This window comes from Leiobunum rupestre, chromosome 1 (assembly GCF_980474605.1).
Source record: "Leiobunum rupestre chromosome 1, qqLeiRupe1.1.hap1, whole genome shotgun sequence".
Taxonomy (NCBI): domain Eukaryota; kingdom Metazoa; phylum Arthropoda; class Arachnida; order Opiliones; family Sclerosomatidae; genus Leiobunum; species Leiobunum rupestre.
In genome coordinates, this window is record NC_143384.1 from 19,824,124 (window position 1) to 19,841,707 (window position 17,584).

The following is a 17,584-nucleotide window of genomic DNA, read 5'->3' on the forward strand; positions in this document are numbered from 1 at the left end:
CAAATGGAGAAAAACTTTAAAGAGTTCTTGACATTGAGCTCATTTAACTTTACGGATCGATCGTCACTATCAAATTGACACCGACTACTTTCTTCCGGCTAATAAAAAAACCCAGAGGTCCATAGACCTTAATAATGCCAAAAGACATTTGACTACAAATATAACACGGACTTTCAAAAACCAAAACTGAGAAAATCTCCATTTCACAACATCTTGAAATATTCAAACATCAGAAATTACCCACCAAATCCGAAGTAAACAAACTTTGAGTGAAATCTTCAAAACAACATTAATCACGGTCGCAGGACCAGAACCGACACTGCTATAGCTTAGAAGCCTAATCTTCGCACTCCGGACGCCTTTATAGTCACTCGGTTTTCCAAAATAAAAAATACACAGCTAAGCCTTGGCGCTTAGCGGACCAAAAGGGGATTCGAGCTCTTCCTTAAGCCTCGGCAACTTAGGCCTATTTGCGAAAATAAAATTGGGAAAAAAAGTAACATCTTTAGCGTGTTGGAGATCCAATTCAATAAAGTTCCCTAAAGAAGTTCTACTATATATTTTTTTTAACTTTTTTCTTCCTCTGGCAAAGGGTTAACTACGTTCAATAAATAAACGGTGACCCAAAAGACTTGGCGGAAACTCATCAACGAAAGCACGTTTAACACGAATGCTTATATCGAAAGGATTTTCGGTGGAAAAACGTCATATCTCAAAAAATGATAACAATTTTCAGGTAGGGTATCAGGGTTTCAACTTCAAATTCCCCAATTTTTCCCTGTTTTCCCTTATCACTTTTATAAATTTTCATTGACTTTTTTACGGCCAGAATTTGCCATTTTGGAACTTTATATTTTAAGAGATTTTAATATTTATGTTACAGCTTTTATTTTAGTGTAGGTGACTCTTCAGGTTATATTTTAAATTCCCTGACTTTTCTCAAATTCTTAAAATTCCCTGATATTTAATTGACTTTGTAAGCCTCCTTTCGAAATCCCTGTCTTTTCTCAGTTTCCCCTAACCTGCGGCAAAACACAGTTCGGCCAAGTACCGATTTGAGCTACAAGATGGCGCTACTAATAGCGGGGGAGGAGTCGAAATTTGTGTCGAGATTGGTTTATTGATTAACGCCAAGGGCGATAATTTGTCGACTTGGTTATTTACTAACTAGCTAACATTTCAAGCCAAAGTTGGCATTAGCTTCGTGTTCATTATTCTAGTTAATTCGCCTTTCCCTCCTCCCCTACCTTATCCAGTTTGTAGCGCCACCTTGAATAATAATAAATAATAATAATCAAATAATCAGCTAGGCTAATACCCAAGGCATCACCTTAGGTCTAAGTCATCAGGCGACTTGTAATGACTTTAAACAGGTGGCCGGGTTACAGAGGGCATTAGTAAAAACATTTTGTATTTTGAAAAAAACATTTTCAAAATTCATTTTGTATTTTTATTTTGAGCTGCAAACCTTAGGCCTAAGTCACAAGCGACTTTTGAAGCCATTAATTCACGTGGCTGGGTTACAACCCGTAGGATGGTGGTGGCAAGCCCTTCATGCCACGCGGGCCAACAGCTCCTTACATTAACTATTACCGCTAACAAAACCGCTAGGTGGCGAGCAGTTTTTTAGTACAGTGAAATATTCTTTATTTAAATAATCCACGATGTTTTTACATAAAATATTCCAAATATAAAAATAGTGAGATACGTGTTTTTCTCTAGAGAGAAGCCGGGAATATCACCTGCCCACGCGGTTTTTTGTTTCATGGGGGAACTTTGACATTTTCGCTTCCAAAAGTTGCCAAGATTCGCGGCCGTAGTTTGGGAAGAGTCCTTTATCTAGGATTAAGTTATTTAGAAGATACAACGACCGACGAATTAACAGGGAAATCCACAGAGATTTTTTCCTTCGACCTTATAACTTTTAAAAAAAAATTGAGCCAAAGAACTTAGTTTATGAAAACTTTAAAAGTCAAACTGCTTTGATCCTTCGACCTTATAACCTTTAAATAAAATTGAGCCAAAAGACTTGAGTGTATGAATACTTTAAAAGCCATACTGCTTTGAACTTATTTTACTATTATTTTTATTTACAATTAAGCAATTTAATTTAAAAACAATCGTGATAGATAATTAATTAATTAATTTTTACTTTCTAAATACTAGTTATTATTAATATAGCGTTTATAAATAATGCATCTGAATTTAGTTATCAATGTACGCGATAGGCGACGTCACTTTACTACGGAAATCCGGATTTTTGGTCTATTTTTACCTACTAGCGCCTGTAGAAGTGTTCTACCCGCGGCACACTAGGGTGCTAAAAGAAGTACACTTCCAGGCGCTATTGGAGAAAATGCCTTTAAACGTCAATGGTAGTTGACAACGAAATGGGCATGATAATACCCAAAATAATAAAATTATAAATACTGTCAACTGCGGTGGACAGAGAACGGCTTTAATTTCAAAGATTTCGCTAACAATTCAATCTTCTCTAAGAGCTCTCGTAGAGATCAAAATTCGGTCACACTAATGACTTCAATACGGATAATGGCGCTTTAGAAACCAACAAATTAAAAGCGAAGGAGTAGCGAAACCCGAATCTAGATGGCGCCTCCTGCAGGTTCTCAAATTAAATCGCCACGATTGGGTCAGCCACGCCATCGCAGCGGGCTTTTAGATAAATTAAATCGACGTTATAAAGTCGTCGCGCACAACTTATACGTTGAAACTGTCACAAACTGAGCTCGATCCTCGCCTTAAGTAGTAATAGCAGATCACCCCGTATACGTCACCAACGCCGAGGCGTTATTAATTGGAACTATTTCCAGGAAATTTCTAATATCGTGTGGGCGATTAAAAACTGCTTTATTGCGTAGTTAACCCGAATATATTGTAGTATTTAATTTGGTAATTTTTTTATAAAACTACCTTAATTGTACGTTTCCATGACGACGATCAATTTCACGCTATAATACACTGTGAAGAATTGAGGAAGTGGTCTTGGCAGGTTCGCTAAAATATTCGTTTCAGCTGATTAACGCTAGGAGGCGTTTCAAACGCTTTGACTAAACTGTCTCCGTCGCGATTATTGCCCCAAAAACGAGTTAATCCCAAAGTACTACGAAACCTAACTTTCCGCTTAACTCTACGGCGTTGACTTTACATTACTCCCCGCCTTCGTTAGTAGTATCAGGTAAAATGAGTATGACGAAAAAGTTAAAACGAGTTTCACCTGACAGCTCGGGCTAAAATAGAACTGGGGTACAGTTAGCGTTATTTATTATAGAGACACTTTCAGATGACAAGATAGGAAGATATATTTTGGAGGAAGCGAGACTGGTTCGAGGTGGTTTTAAAAAAGCATCATTAACTTTTTCCTTTTCTTGTTCGGAAGGAATTGATTGGAATGCCGACTTCTTTTGCTTAAAGACATGACCGTTCACCATTTTAAATTTAGAGTATATTTTTAAGAATAAAATTCCTACGGAATAAATTATATTTTCATTAAAAATTTAAATTTCTACAATTCAGTTGTTCACTATCTATTTGAAATTATTAAAATTATTAAAATTAAACTAAATGAACATATTTCTATTTTATAAATTCTTTAATAGATAAATAGTTTTAATTTTAGTAATTAAAAGCTTTATTAAAAATATTACAAAAATAATATTTTCATTAAAAATGCGTTAAGTTAATCAATTTAATTGTTCTTTATTTTTGTCAGTTATTAAATTAAACTCAAGGAACAAATTTGTAATTTCTAAATTCTTTAATAGTTAAATAATGGTAATTTTAATAATAATAATAAGCTTTAAAAATTAATTTTAGCTATATCTTAACTATAAATATAATGACTTAAAAAGCCTTACAAAAAGGATAAACCAAGAAAATTGCAAGTCGACCATTTTTAGAGCCCTCGAAAATTTACAAACCCAAATTATGAAAAAATGTTTGGACTATACTACAGCGTTACGTAACGTTTCCACAATAGTTAAAATTCCAAACTATATTTTGCCCTCATATAGACTTTATATAGAAAATCCTTAATAAAAAATAAAAAATACATGATAAAATAAATATCACAAAAGTTCAATAACTTCGAATTATAAATAAAAATAATACTCTACGACTTCTTTTTTTTTAAATTTATATAAATCATATTTTTGTCATTTATAAAAAAAAACTTAGAAATTTATAATTTTTTCCTGTATATTACCGGGTAGAATGAAACCAAAGCTACGTTTGGACATTTGTTACGAAAAATGGTAAGAAAAAACTGTCTTTAAACTGTCCTAAATAATGTTTTCAAACAAGGTAAAAAAAATCGAAATATAGCTGCAATATAAAACTATATATTATACCTGTTTTTTCGGATATTTCGAGCTTAAGAAACCAGGTAAATATTTTCCCCGTGTGATTTGGAAACGAAAATTCGATAGCGATAAAATGTCCACAATGGTTTCGCTTTGTTTTAGAAAGAAATGAAACATTAGAAACTATGATTGCGATATCTTTAGCTGGTGAAAGTTAAAAGGGAAATCTGAGAAGTTAAGAAAGGCGCCATCATGACAAGGAGCCCAGCTAAAAATTTATATTCCTTATAGGAAAATTTAGGATAATTTTATTTTGATTTATACAGTAAACCAAAATTGATTATATAGGATAATATCGGACTAAAATTTCTCAAATTAGGATATTATATGCAAATTTAAGACAAAAAATAGCAAAATAATGCTTCCAAAATTACGAAATGAAAATTCTATATAAAGATAAAACCTAAAGAGCGAATTATGAAGCTAACGGACTAAATACTAACTGACTAAATACTAACGGACTAAATGCTAACGGACTAAATACTAACGGACTAAATACTAACGGACTAAATACTAACGGACTAAATACTAACGGACTAAATACTAACGGACTAAATACTAACGGACTAAATACTAACGGACTAAATACTAACAGACTAAATACTAACAGACTAAGTACTAACGGACTAAGTACTAACGGATTAAGTACTAACTGATTAAGTACTAACTGAATAAGTACTAACTAAAATTTATAAGTCTACTATTACATTTCAATAAATTGAAGGATATAATATACAATATAGGATTTTATAGGATTATGAGCTTCTAAATTCTTTGGCTGCACTGTCCAGTTAACAGAACTGTGGATTGGCTACTTAATCTCGTTAATAAATAATATATCTGAACGGCTCTAACAGTTCAGTAACGACGCCGAACAAAAAACTGGATTCTTAAAATTGCCTACCTTGACATGGTGAAAATTAGAATATAATTTTCCGAAATAAAAAACTTTATTGTTTAATATAATTTAAAAGATTTTCCGAACCACACCCCTATGAGTAAATTTTTTGGGGCGAATAATAAGCGCCAGAAGTAAATAATATATTTCCTAAGAAGATAAGTATACATCTAAAGCTACTTACAAGGAGACTACCCGAGGTGGTTATCTCCGATTTGGTTCAAACTCAGGGGGGAAGTAGACCTTCGTGTAACTTTAAAATCACTTAAAGGGTGGACAAGAATGGGCTTTCATTTTGCCATGGCAACCAAAAATGTTTTTCACAAATTAAAAAATTATTTTCTCTACGGGAAAATCGAATATAACAATATTTTCCAAAAAATTAAAAAAGGTTTATCAATTAGATACATAATTCAGATCATGGCTAAATCTGGTACATTTGGACCAATATACGTCAATTTTGGTAAATATGAGAAAATATACATATATTAGGTAAATAAGAGTAATCAGTTTTTAAGTTGTTAAAAACATTTTTGGTTGCCATGGCAAAACAAAAGCCCATTCTTGTCCACTCTTTTAGAGATTTTCAAGTTACATGAAGGTCTACTTACCACCCGAGTTTGAACAAAATTGGAGATAAACATTTCGAGTAGTCTCCTTGGTAGTGTTATTACCCTATTTTGATATTAAATTTGAACCTGGTCAATGTTTAATTAAATAAAATTATAAACGTATAACCAGAAGTATATGATATAATTTCATAGAGTGGAGTACTATACTACCAATGTTATTACCTTGAAACATGTAACTTCGCTGCATTTAAAAAAAAAACGTTTCGAAGAATACATCACAGAGGAGCAAAATGAGTTACTATTATACAATTAATATTATATTAATAATTATAATTATTTGAATATCTTTACGCAGTTTAATTTATTCATTTCAAATCATTAGGCCATTAGGCGGGGTAATACACGGCTGTATTTAAGCGCCTAAAGAAAGGTAGAGGTTTATCTTTTATAGTCTAGTCTCTCGTAAGATATATATTATGTACTTCTGTTAGCGCCGTTATATAGGTGCGGTAAAATTTTCGTAATAGATGTAAGTAGTTGTGTTATTCGACCTATGGGATTTTCATATGAAAAAATATAAAGTAGAAAATGTAAAAGTTAGTTGACAGTAATCGTAATTTAAAGAATAAATGTTTTTTTATCAATTTTAAAAATTAAGTGGTAATCATACCAGATACAGAATGTTTCCTACTACACTCCTACGTATTATACTTTTTTATAGAAAACAAAGCCACTCTTTTTAAATAGAGGTTAAGCGAGCGCCAGAAAACGTGTAGGAGGTGCAGACAAAGCTACGTCTAGAGATCGGCGGATCAAATAAATGAACCGGCAAAATTTCTATTGATCATAAAAACTTTGGTTAACTGTTTATTTACGAACATTTTATACGTATAAACAGCGATTTAACATGCAAAAATAATCAGTTTTTTCGGATATTGTTTGGATAATTGTCGGTTATGAATAAAAATAAATAATTTGATGATTTCTGATTCAAACGCCGATCTCTAGCTACGTTTACACTCCTACAAGTTCCACCTTACACGTTTTCGGTCGCTGCCTTAACCTTCTATTATATTCCCAATATATCACCATGGACAGTAAATGAAGAGGACAGGTTTTCGATACCCTTCCACAGTGCATTTTATTTGTCCCCGCGTATCAATCAGCTCGAGAGACTCCGAGGGAGTCACGCAAGGCCGTTTGTACCACGTGATCTTAAAATTTCAAAATGGCAATCTAACGCGGTTGATATTGTTACGTAATTTTTTGCGCTTTATATTTTAGTAATTTTTAATTTTGTTTTTTTAATTCAATAAAAACTATCAACTGATATTTAGTATATCATATTTAATCTATAAAAACGTGAAAAAATACCTTTTGGCGTAAAAATGTACTTCGTGTTTATCTTTTTTCTTTTTTCGAACAGTATCGTCCACTCTTAGCGATACTTGTTTTTTTTTTCAAATAACCTTGGTTTACGGGGGCTATAAACCAGGCTTTTTACCGATCTTCTAAAATCTACTATCCCTGATTTAACATCCAAAAATAATCAGTTTTTTCGGATATTGTTTGGATAATTGTCGGCTATGAATAAAAATAAATAATTTGATAATTTCTTATTCAAACGCCGATCTCTAGCTACGTTTACACTCCTACAAGTTCCACCTTACACGTTTTCGGTCGCTGCCTTAACCCAGAACCGTCCCTTGAGTAGGGCGAGCGGGGCAGTGGCCCAGGGCACCAAAGATTTCATTTAAATTGGATATTGAAAAAATAAAAATTTCTACCTAAGGTTCTGGGGGCGCCATTTTGGTTTTTATTGCACAGGGCGCCATTTGGGCTAGGTACGGCTCTGCCTTAACCTATCTATTATATTCCCAATATATCACCATATTGAGAATAATACTAAAGGCGGAATTATTCCTGCTTTTCCCCAAATCCAAGGTCAGCGCAGTCCCTTTAATCGAGCACTTTCTTCCGCAGAAGCTAAACCCACGCGTTTTTCAACACCCCCGACATAAAATTAAAAGTCAATTGAAAGAGCAAACGTGGTCATAAATTTGTTGGGTTTACGAATACGTCAGTACCGCTATACGAGTCAAGGCCTTTCCAACGATAGATGCTAAAATTAAACCCCTAAGGAGCCGGTGAACTGCACTTTTCAAACATTTTATTTATCTTGGTGGGAAATGTTTCAGCGCCAACAGAAAACTAAAAGCCTATTCACACGAGCCAACTTTTCCCCTCGAGTTTCGCCAAACACGCTCCACCAAATGTTGCCGAGATGTCGACCGTTAACCGGCGAAGGAAATTACTGGTTGTTCTTAAGAAAACATCTCTTCTATTACCAAATGTGTCAGATCTATTCCTATTCCTTCTGCGTTGAGTTAAAGGGGTTTTCCCCTCTGTTCTTCGGTTTCCCTTTCTATGAAAACTTGTAGAGGTTAACGGTAGTAGTGAGTGTAGGGAGCTGTTGGATCGTGTGGCATGAAGGGCTTACCGTCACCTGATTTAAAGGCATTAAAAGTCACAAGATGACTTGGGCTTAGGGTTGTGCCTTGGGTAATAGCCTAGCTGATAATGATTAAAAACTTATAGAGGTTAACGGTAATAGTAAGTGTAGGGAGCTGTTGGCTCGTGTGGCATGAAGGGCTTGCCACCCCCTCCTACGTATTGTAACCCGGCCACCTTAGTTAATGGCTTTAAAAGTCGCTCTGTGACTTGGGCCTAAAGTGGTGCCTTGGGTATAATAATAATAATAATAATAATAATAATAATAATCAGCTAGGCTAATACGTAACCTAGCTGAATATTATTATTATTATGAGGTCAGTGGGTGTATATTATCTTCTCCTTATCTTGTGAAGATTCAGTTCCCCTACGTCATAACGTCGTCTGGTGTGTCGTTATCCCTTAAGCTTGTGAGAGTTGTATATAAGACCACGGAACAGACGACGTTATGACGTAGGGGAAGCACGTCTTCACAAGATAGGGGAGACTAAATTTACACCCACTGACTTCCGGAATTGGTCTATTCTTAAAAAAAAACACCTTCTGCTACAAAATATGTTAAGGGGGAAGACTACTGTGGCCATTGTCTACTTTCGCGCTATTTCAAGCTGAGCTCTTTTAATTTTGTATTTTAATTTTTAAAATTAATATTTAAGCGTAGAACAGCCTCTTGTTTAGTGACTAAAATAATTTTGACAATTTGAAATTTAAAAGTAATTAAGCTATTACCCCCGGAGCTAAACAAGTTGGGCAAGCGCCCAAACTACCCTTTAGTTAGGACCTTATATCTCGTTAACTATTAATATTAGAATTATCAAAATTATTTTAAGCACTAGAGGAAGGTTCAGCCTAATAAGAAAAATATAATTCAATTATGTAATTGTTAAAACAGAAACGTTCAGCTTGAACTAAAAAGAGGCTTTTACTGTATTCTGTACATTAATAAAGGTATTTTTATATTAAAATTATAATAAATATCATTATAAGTATGTCAATTATGAAAAATTATCATCTAACTAATTTTCAGAGCTTCTAGGTTTAGTTCTCTGCACAGAGCCCCCTACTGTCGAAATAAGGTTTGGTCAGGAAATAAGCACTAAAACAAAAAAAGGGTCATACTTATTGTTAATATGTTATTTATGATAATTTTGTTTTGCATAATCAAAAGGATGTATGACTAAAGTTATTAGATTTAAATATTCGTAGCTAAGCCTCGGTTAGAAAAACCATCCATTCTTCAAAACCTAACCATTAAAAAGGTTTTTGTATGGCCAATATGTTGAGCAGCTCGGTTTGGGGAACCGCGTTGATCAACTATGTTTTGTCTAAAATGTTGCTGCTCGTGTGAATATGACCTTGGAGCATTGGCTGCCAACGAAACAAAAAATACCCTTAAATTTTAGTGTCCTTTTCGAAGTCAATACAAGTTTTAAAGTGGATTTCACCGTCGTAATCTTTATTTCGCCCAAGAATTTAGACTTATTTTTACTCGAAAGTAGAACGTTTTATTTTTATCTTATTTTTTGAGCACTTTTAAAACAAGACTTGTTTTTTTTTTCTTTAAGCAGATTTTGATAATGGAATTAGGTTTAATAGTTTGACCTTGAAATTTTTGTTGATTTGGAAAAATACTCCAAATGGATTTAAAAATTCGACTAAAAGTTTTGGGTGTAGCCCGTCTTTCAAAGCGTCAGGGTTTGGTCTATGCGGTTCTGGGTAATTGTCTATCCAATTACTCTATAGAGTAGTTTCAGTTCGTAGCTTTGGCTATGGCCGCCATTTTGTGCGGGATTTTTTCTCTATGGGAAAAAGCATAGGTGACGTCGTGTCACGTGATACTGAAATCACTGTATATGGGTTTATAAAATCACCAAGTTGGCAACATTTTAGCTTGCAGATTAATTTTAACAGAAAAATACCTTAAAAAATTTAATTTCAATTTCTTCAAATGGATTTCACTGAACTGAATATTCAAATTTATAATTTAAATAATAATATAAAATAAATGATTTACTAGTATTTTACAACTATTTACCGACCTCAGGTAAATTGAACTGAATATTCAAATTTATAATTTAAATAATAAAATAATATAAATGATTAAGTAGGATTTTACAACTATTAACCAAGCACGTAAATTGAACTGAATATTCAAATTTATAATTTTAATAATAATATAAAATAAATGACTTACTAGTATTTTACAACTATTTACCGATCTCAGGTAAATTGAACTGAATATTCCAATTTATAATTTTTATAATATAATAAAATAAAATAAAATAAAATAAAATAAAATAAAATAAAATAAAATAAAATAAAATAAAATAAAATAAAATAAATGATTTACTATGATTTTACAACTATTTACTGAGCACGTAAATTGAACTGAATATTCAAATTTATAATTTTTGTAATATAATAAAATAAAATAAATGATTTACTATGATTTTACAACTATTTACCGAGCACGTAAATTGAACTGAATATTCAAATTTATAATTTTTATAATAAAGTAAAATAAATTATTTACCAGGATTTTCAACTTTTTACCGAGCACGTAAATTGAACTGAATATTCAACTATTTACTGAGTAGGTATTTGTATATATATAATAATAAACGACTATTAATTAATATAATAAAGTTCGAAACCGATAATTTTTCTAAATTAAAAGCCTACATTATAGTTAATTAAAACCTTCGTGATGTTAAATTGCAACAAATTTAAAATGGTAAAAGTCTTCCTTATTATTTATAGTAGATTTGAGTTATTCAAGCTTTATTTTTGACTAACTGTAAGACTCTAAAATGGGCATTCGTAGATTTCTAAAACAAGATAAGATTATGTAAAGTTATATCAATTGATCGATGGTTAAAATAACGTTATGTTTCTAGCTTTAGTTATCCCATAAATATTAATATTACTTTTAATATTACATCATTCATTTACGTAAAATTTCAAACCATTTAGAACTATAAATTTAGTAACCTATAAATACGAAAAAAAAAAGTATAACGTACCTTCCATGACTTAGAACGGGCCCTTTTGACGGGATAATTGGTGTTAATTAACTCTTCAATTAACTGTTTATGATAGTCACTTTTGCCAACATGATCGGCAGATTTGGGTCTTTCGCTATCACAATGTTTTCTTTGGCTAACGGCTGTGTTTCCCATCGCGTTGACAAAATCTCCCAAATTTAGCACACAAAATAGAAAATAACGCTAAGCCTTACCTTCCGAATTTAAAACATGACTAAAAGTTTGACTAGAACGCGACTCCGTAAATAAAATTAACCGAAAATAATCTAGATGCATTTCAAACTAGACCGGCAATCTCGAAGATGAGTATCGCGCGAAAATTTCAACTATCATGGTTTTGAATTTAGATCAATTGTTTTTCCCACAATACACTATACGGTAGTTCAAAAACAATGATAACTTTAATAACTCGACTATAATGATAATAATATCTAGAACTGTATATTTATAGAATTCGCGCTGACGGTACCTCGTCTGGTGAAATTACCCGCCGAAATAAACCGCTTTTGCAACGGTTGAATCGCCACGACACGTACGCGAAAGGCAGAATTATTAAAAACTAGAAGAAAACGGCCTTTTCACACATATATATCCATCGTTGTTCGAAGAGAGAAATTTTGTTTATATTTCTACGAAAATATCCACGAGTTGTGGCCGTAAGAAACTCGCCCGAAACTGTCTAAATTGTAATTTATACAAAACACTCTTCGGTCTTTCGGGAATGGAGGGGGGGGATAGACTTGGCAGAGCGCCTAGCAGACGTCTAAGAGACGCAAAAATTAGAAACGCCGTTAGTGCGCATACGTGACGCGCAGGTTGACGCCGATTGGCTGCAGACCCGGTTTGTTTTTGTTTGGGAGTCTGGTGGTAACCAAAGGCTTAAGAAGTTCGCTGCGAGGCGGGGAATTTAACAATTGCAGCCTAATTTACGTAATATTTATTTACCGGTTTTCGAGAAATGGAAAATTTAAAGTATCTAGGTGCCTCGCAGATTTGTAAAGTCGATAAATATCAGCGGTAGAGGAAGCGGGTTTCTTCGGTTTATTATTATTGAATTGTACAGAGAGTTTTTGTCGACTTTTTTTTGACGATTTATAGATTGATTTTAATCGCGGCTGGTCGAACTGGTATGGCCAGGAAATAACTTACTATTTAATTGTCTTTTAATAAGGGTTATAGCTTGAATTTGAGGTTACAAGGAGTCTGGTTTTGGACATTTTTTCTACGTGAAAGTTTATTACGTTCCTCGAGGTAGTTATTTGAAAGTTTCTCTGGGCACATTAAGTGTCCTGTTAGTATTCCTTTAAGAATGACATTTGATAAGGGGTTTACTGTGTTTTGAACTAAGATATCGGTTTTCTTAAGTGGGTTGTCATAATATTTGCTTTAATTATGGTGTTTAAATACAGTTTAAAACATGTGGTATACCTGTGATTTTATAACGTTTTGATAAATATGATATACTTTAATTATAGTTTAGTGATTGGTATAAATTAACGTTAATTCAAACTTTTAAATTACATTATCTTACGAAAAATAATTAAATTTAACTAAAAACGTTGTAGACTACTCGAATTCACATCTGCAAGACCTACAAATCTACAACGAATATCTCAATGACGATATTATTTTTCCTTATGTATATTAGGTAGACGTTTCAAACTAACATTCCAATACTTTAACACAATTGCCAAGTTAACTCGACGAAGCACCATAGAAGCCTACACATAACTTCAGGGTTTGCTTAACCTCTCTAATATATTAAAAATTAACTGGAAAGTATTTTTAAAATTCCAACCTTAAATAATTTAAATTATAAAGTTGAATATTTTTTAAAACAAAATTCTTATTTAAATACCTAATTATACGGCTTCTAAGAAAAAAATAAATAAAACATTTTGAGAACCCAACAGGTGTAAAATTATAAAAATAAAATAAATGATATTTAAAAATGTATAAAATAAAAGTATGGGTACGCGTATGGCATAAAATATAAAATATATATATACTAAAAATTTCAAAAGAAACCTCTATTCAGTCATAAATGGTGATTTGTAACCAGTCAAAAAAAAATATATCAAAATCAAAATCAGTGGTCCGTGTAAAGTTCAGATTCATTTTAAAAGATTAAAGAAAAAAATCACGTTTCAAAAATTTCGTACGTGCAAACGAATGGTTTATAGTCATTAATATCTCGATACTATTGGTAAAAGCGGAACTAAGGTTAAACCTACGCGGTAGAGATATCGTAGTCCCCGCCATCGTTAGTACTATCTGGTAAACTTGAAACGCGTGATAAGGGTGATACGAAACTAACCTGGTATATTCTCTGCAGACGTAAAACGGTTATACAATATACGTTAGGTCGGGTTTATACGAAGTGTCAGGTAGGGTGCGATTTTACTACAGGTGTCTGGTCCACAGTTGTATTCCATAATAGCTACGTTTTTTATCAATGCCCAAAGCTGGGCAGGCTTTTCTACAGTTAATTACCTCTTTTTTAAACACATTTTCGTTGGCTTTTTTATAATGGAATTATTGAGATAATGAGTAAATTTGGTTTTGTGAAATAAAATAATATGAAATCACGTGGAAAAGTATTTAATGCTTAATTAATTAATGTATCTAGATTGTAGCTAATGCGAGTGAAATTTTGCTTTAAAAACATTTTAATTATTTTTAATTTTTAATTTTATTATTGCCTAATTACATTATTTAATTTTTAATATACCATTAATTCGAATATATTGGTATAGATATACGAGCAAAATATTTAATATTAAATAATAAATATTCGTATATTATTCCAAAAATATATTTTAATTAAGTGAACTCAAAATTAATTTTAAAATAACAAAATTTAATTTATTACTAAAATAACATATAACAAAAACGAGATTATTTGAAAATTTTAAATTGTAGCTAATTTTAATTGAAATATTTTTTGCGTTTAACATTTTATTTTTAATTTTTAACACAACATCAATTTAATTTATAAAGATAGATACAAAACGAAATATTTTATTTATTTTAGTTTTAAATTAAAAAAGTTAACTAACATTAACACCAACGAATTTGTTAAAAGAAATTACTACCAAAACGAAAATAAAAATAATAATTTCCAAAAGAACCAAGAGATGTCGCTTAGTGGCCATAAATAAGGAAAACTAGCCAAAAACGCGGAAAAAAAAACATGCGGGTCTCGTCAATAACAAGAAAGATAATAAAAATAACGCCCATAGGCAAAAATCGACAAGAATCGCGTCAAAGTAATTAGAAATTTATGACCATCCTAGAAGCAGCCCCAGTTCGCGATGTAAGGGGCCGGCTAAAATCTGGATTAACCGACGAGGAAAAATACCGTCAAATCTACTTTTAAAGAATTCAAAGAAACCTCACTGTCCAACTGAAAATATATATCAAACGTTACAACAAAAAAGTAGTTCGTCTAGTTACATACAACCTTGACACCATTATCACTTTAATCTTCACAAAAGCCTATAATATCGTTACATATAAGTATGACACTTCTTATTCTTTACGGGCTAAAACTTTCACTGAGCTATTGGCACAACATTATCACTTAAATATTAACATAAGTCTATAATATCGTTACATATAAGTATGACACTTCTTATATCGATTAACATTAGCCTATAATATCGTTACATATAAGTATGACACTTCTTATATCGATTAACATTAGCCTATAATATCGTTACATATAAGTATGACACTTCTTATATCGATTAACATTAGCCTATAATATCGATTAACAAAAGCCTATAATATCGATTAACAAAAGCCTATAATATCGATTAACATTAGCCTATAATATCGATTAGCATAAGCCTATAATATCGATTAACATAAGCCTATAATATCGATTAACATTAGCCTATAATATCGATTAGCATAAGCCTATAATATCGATTAACATAAGCCTATAATATCGATTAACAAAAGCCTATAATATCGATTAGCATAAGCCTATAATATCGATTAGCATAAGCCTATAATATTGATTAGCATAAGCCTATAATATCGATTAACATAAGCCTATAATATCGATTAACAAAAGCCTATAATATCGATTAGCATAAGCCTATAATATCGATTAACATAAGCCTATAATATCGATTAACAAAAGCCTATAATATCGATTAACAAAAGCCTATAATATCGATTAACATAAGCCTATAATATCGATTAACATAAGCGTATAATATCGATTAACATAAGCGTATAATAACGATTAACATAAGCGTATAATAACGATTAACATAAGCGTATAATAACGATTAACATAAGCCTATAATATCTGTTAACATAAGCCTATAATATCGATTAACATAAGCCTATAATCTCGTTACATATAAGTATGACACTTCTTATTCTTCACGAGCAAAAGCTTTTACTGATAAATTTTGAAAACTCCAAGAATGCATTAAGAGATCTAAGAATATGTGGCAATTCTTGATTTCCGTCTGCTACGCAAGCGATAAGTCACAAAGCGTCTGCTTAGCAGACAAAAATGCAGCGATTGATGGTCGTCTTCACACGGCCTTCCACATTCTCTACCTCCCAAGTTTAAAATATTTGCAGTGCCATATCCTTAGCTACATGAATATTACTCGTTACGTCATACTGTAAATAGCTATCAGTAAAACATTTCCCAAAGCCACAGTTTTTTCAGATTCAAATTCTCTGACTTCTTTACTAGTTCTTAAAATTCCCTGACTTATATACTAGTTCTTAAAATTCCCCGATTTTCCCCTGACTTATTTACTAATTCTTAAAATTCCCTGATTTTTCCCTGACTTATTTACTAGTTCCTAAAATTCCCTGATTTTCCCCTGACTTATTTACTAGTTCCTAAAATTCCCTGATTTTCCCCTGACTTATTTACTAGTTACTAAAATTCCCTGATTTTTCCCTGACTTATTTACTAGTTATTAAAATTCCTTGATTTTCCCCTGACTTATTTACTAATTCTTAAAATTCCCCGATTTTCCCCTGACTTATTTACTAATTCTTAAAATTCCCTGATTTTTCCCTGACTTATTTACTAGTTCCTAAAATTCCCTGATTTTCCCCTGACTTATTTACTAGTTCTTAAAATTCCCTGATTTTTCCCTGACTTTTTGACCCATTTTGTCGATTTTCCATGTTTTCCAGGTACTGCGACAACCCAGCCAAAGGCACATACTTATGTATAAATCTAATAGACTTGTGATATTAATGCAATATGATACACGAGGGATAAAATAAGAGCACTCATTTTCAGCTCAGCAGGATCGTAAAAGTGTACGAATAATCTAACAACATGGGGGTGTTGCATTGTGAAATTCGCGGTAATTACGAGCGAAAGTACTCGAGTTATTCGTATTGTAAGAGTGTTGACGCGCTCTGAAATTTAATTAGGATGACTTTTATTATTCTCGCGACTTGTATGGCTTCGTGTCTTGGATAAAATTAAGCTTACAATAACCGTGCGTTATTGTTGACGATTGTGGGAGAGAGTTAGGCTAGGCGCCCTCTGGCTCTCCGTTTCGTATACGTCCTGCCTTCCACTAGGTATTGTCTCCATTACGAAGCAAAGGCTAGTGAAAGGTAGGACGGAGACGTTATGAAGAGCAGTAAGAGCCTGGCCTAAACCGAGTCTGCAACGGTAGGAGGTTGAAAAATATTATTCTTACATTCATAAATTAATTATTTATTCAACTTTATTTTTTCAAGATTCACAAATGTACTACATTTTCTTATCTTTTAATTTATTTTGTGTATTTATTTTACACCCAAATTACAGATCAAATTAATATATAAAATATAAACTTCATTTTTAAAATTAATTTCCAAATTAAATAGAAACGTTTTAATCTGAGTACTCGAACTCGATCTCGAATAAGTAATTTGAGAATACTCGTTGATTACAGAGTACCAAAAAGTTCCATATTCGGGTATTGGTTTTTCTCTCCTCGTTGCTTCAAAGTTCAAAGAGGGGTTTTAACAACTTTTTGGGGGGGCAATAAACGGTACCTACAAAGTTGTGGAAACTGTGGTTCATTTAAATTAAAGGAATATTTTCAGCATTGAAAGTTACTTTATACTCCTTTTAAATTTAATTTCATAATTACTTGAATAAAACCAGCTCCTAATCAAGTACTAGATAACCCGACT

General features: G+C 32.2%; 1 protein-coding gene across 2 annotated transcripts in view; it reads right to left on the reverse strand.

Annotated features, from left to right (window-relative positions):
• Positions 1–17,584, reverse strand: part of LOC149961276 (uncharacterized) — a 73,826-nt gene that overhangs the window by 51,507 nt on the left and 4,735 nt on the right. The window contains exon 1 of one of the 2 annotated variants that reach the window (XM_090176473.1): positions 11,384–12,036. The exons of the other annotated variant lie outside the window; for it this stretch is intronic. Within the exon in view, the coding sequence (XP_090032599.1) occupies positions 11,384–11,539 (156 nt within the window). The 5' untranslated portion in view covers positions 11,540–12,036. Of the gene's footprint in view, positions 1–11,383; positions 12,037–17,584 lie in introns of those variants that run through there. 2 annotated transcript variants of the gene reach the window in all.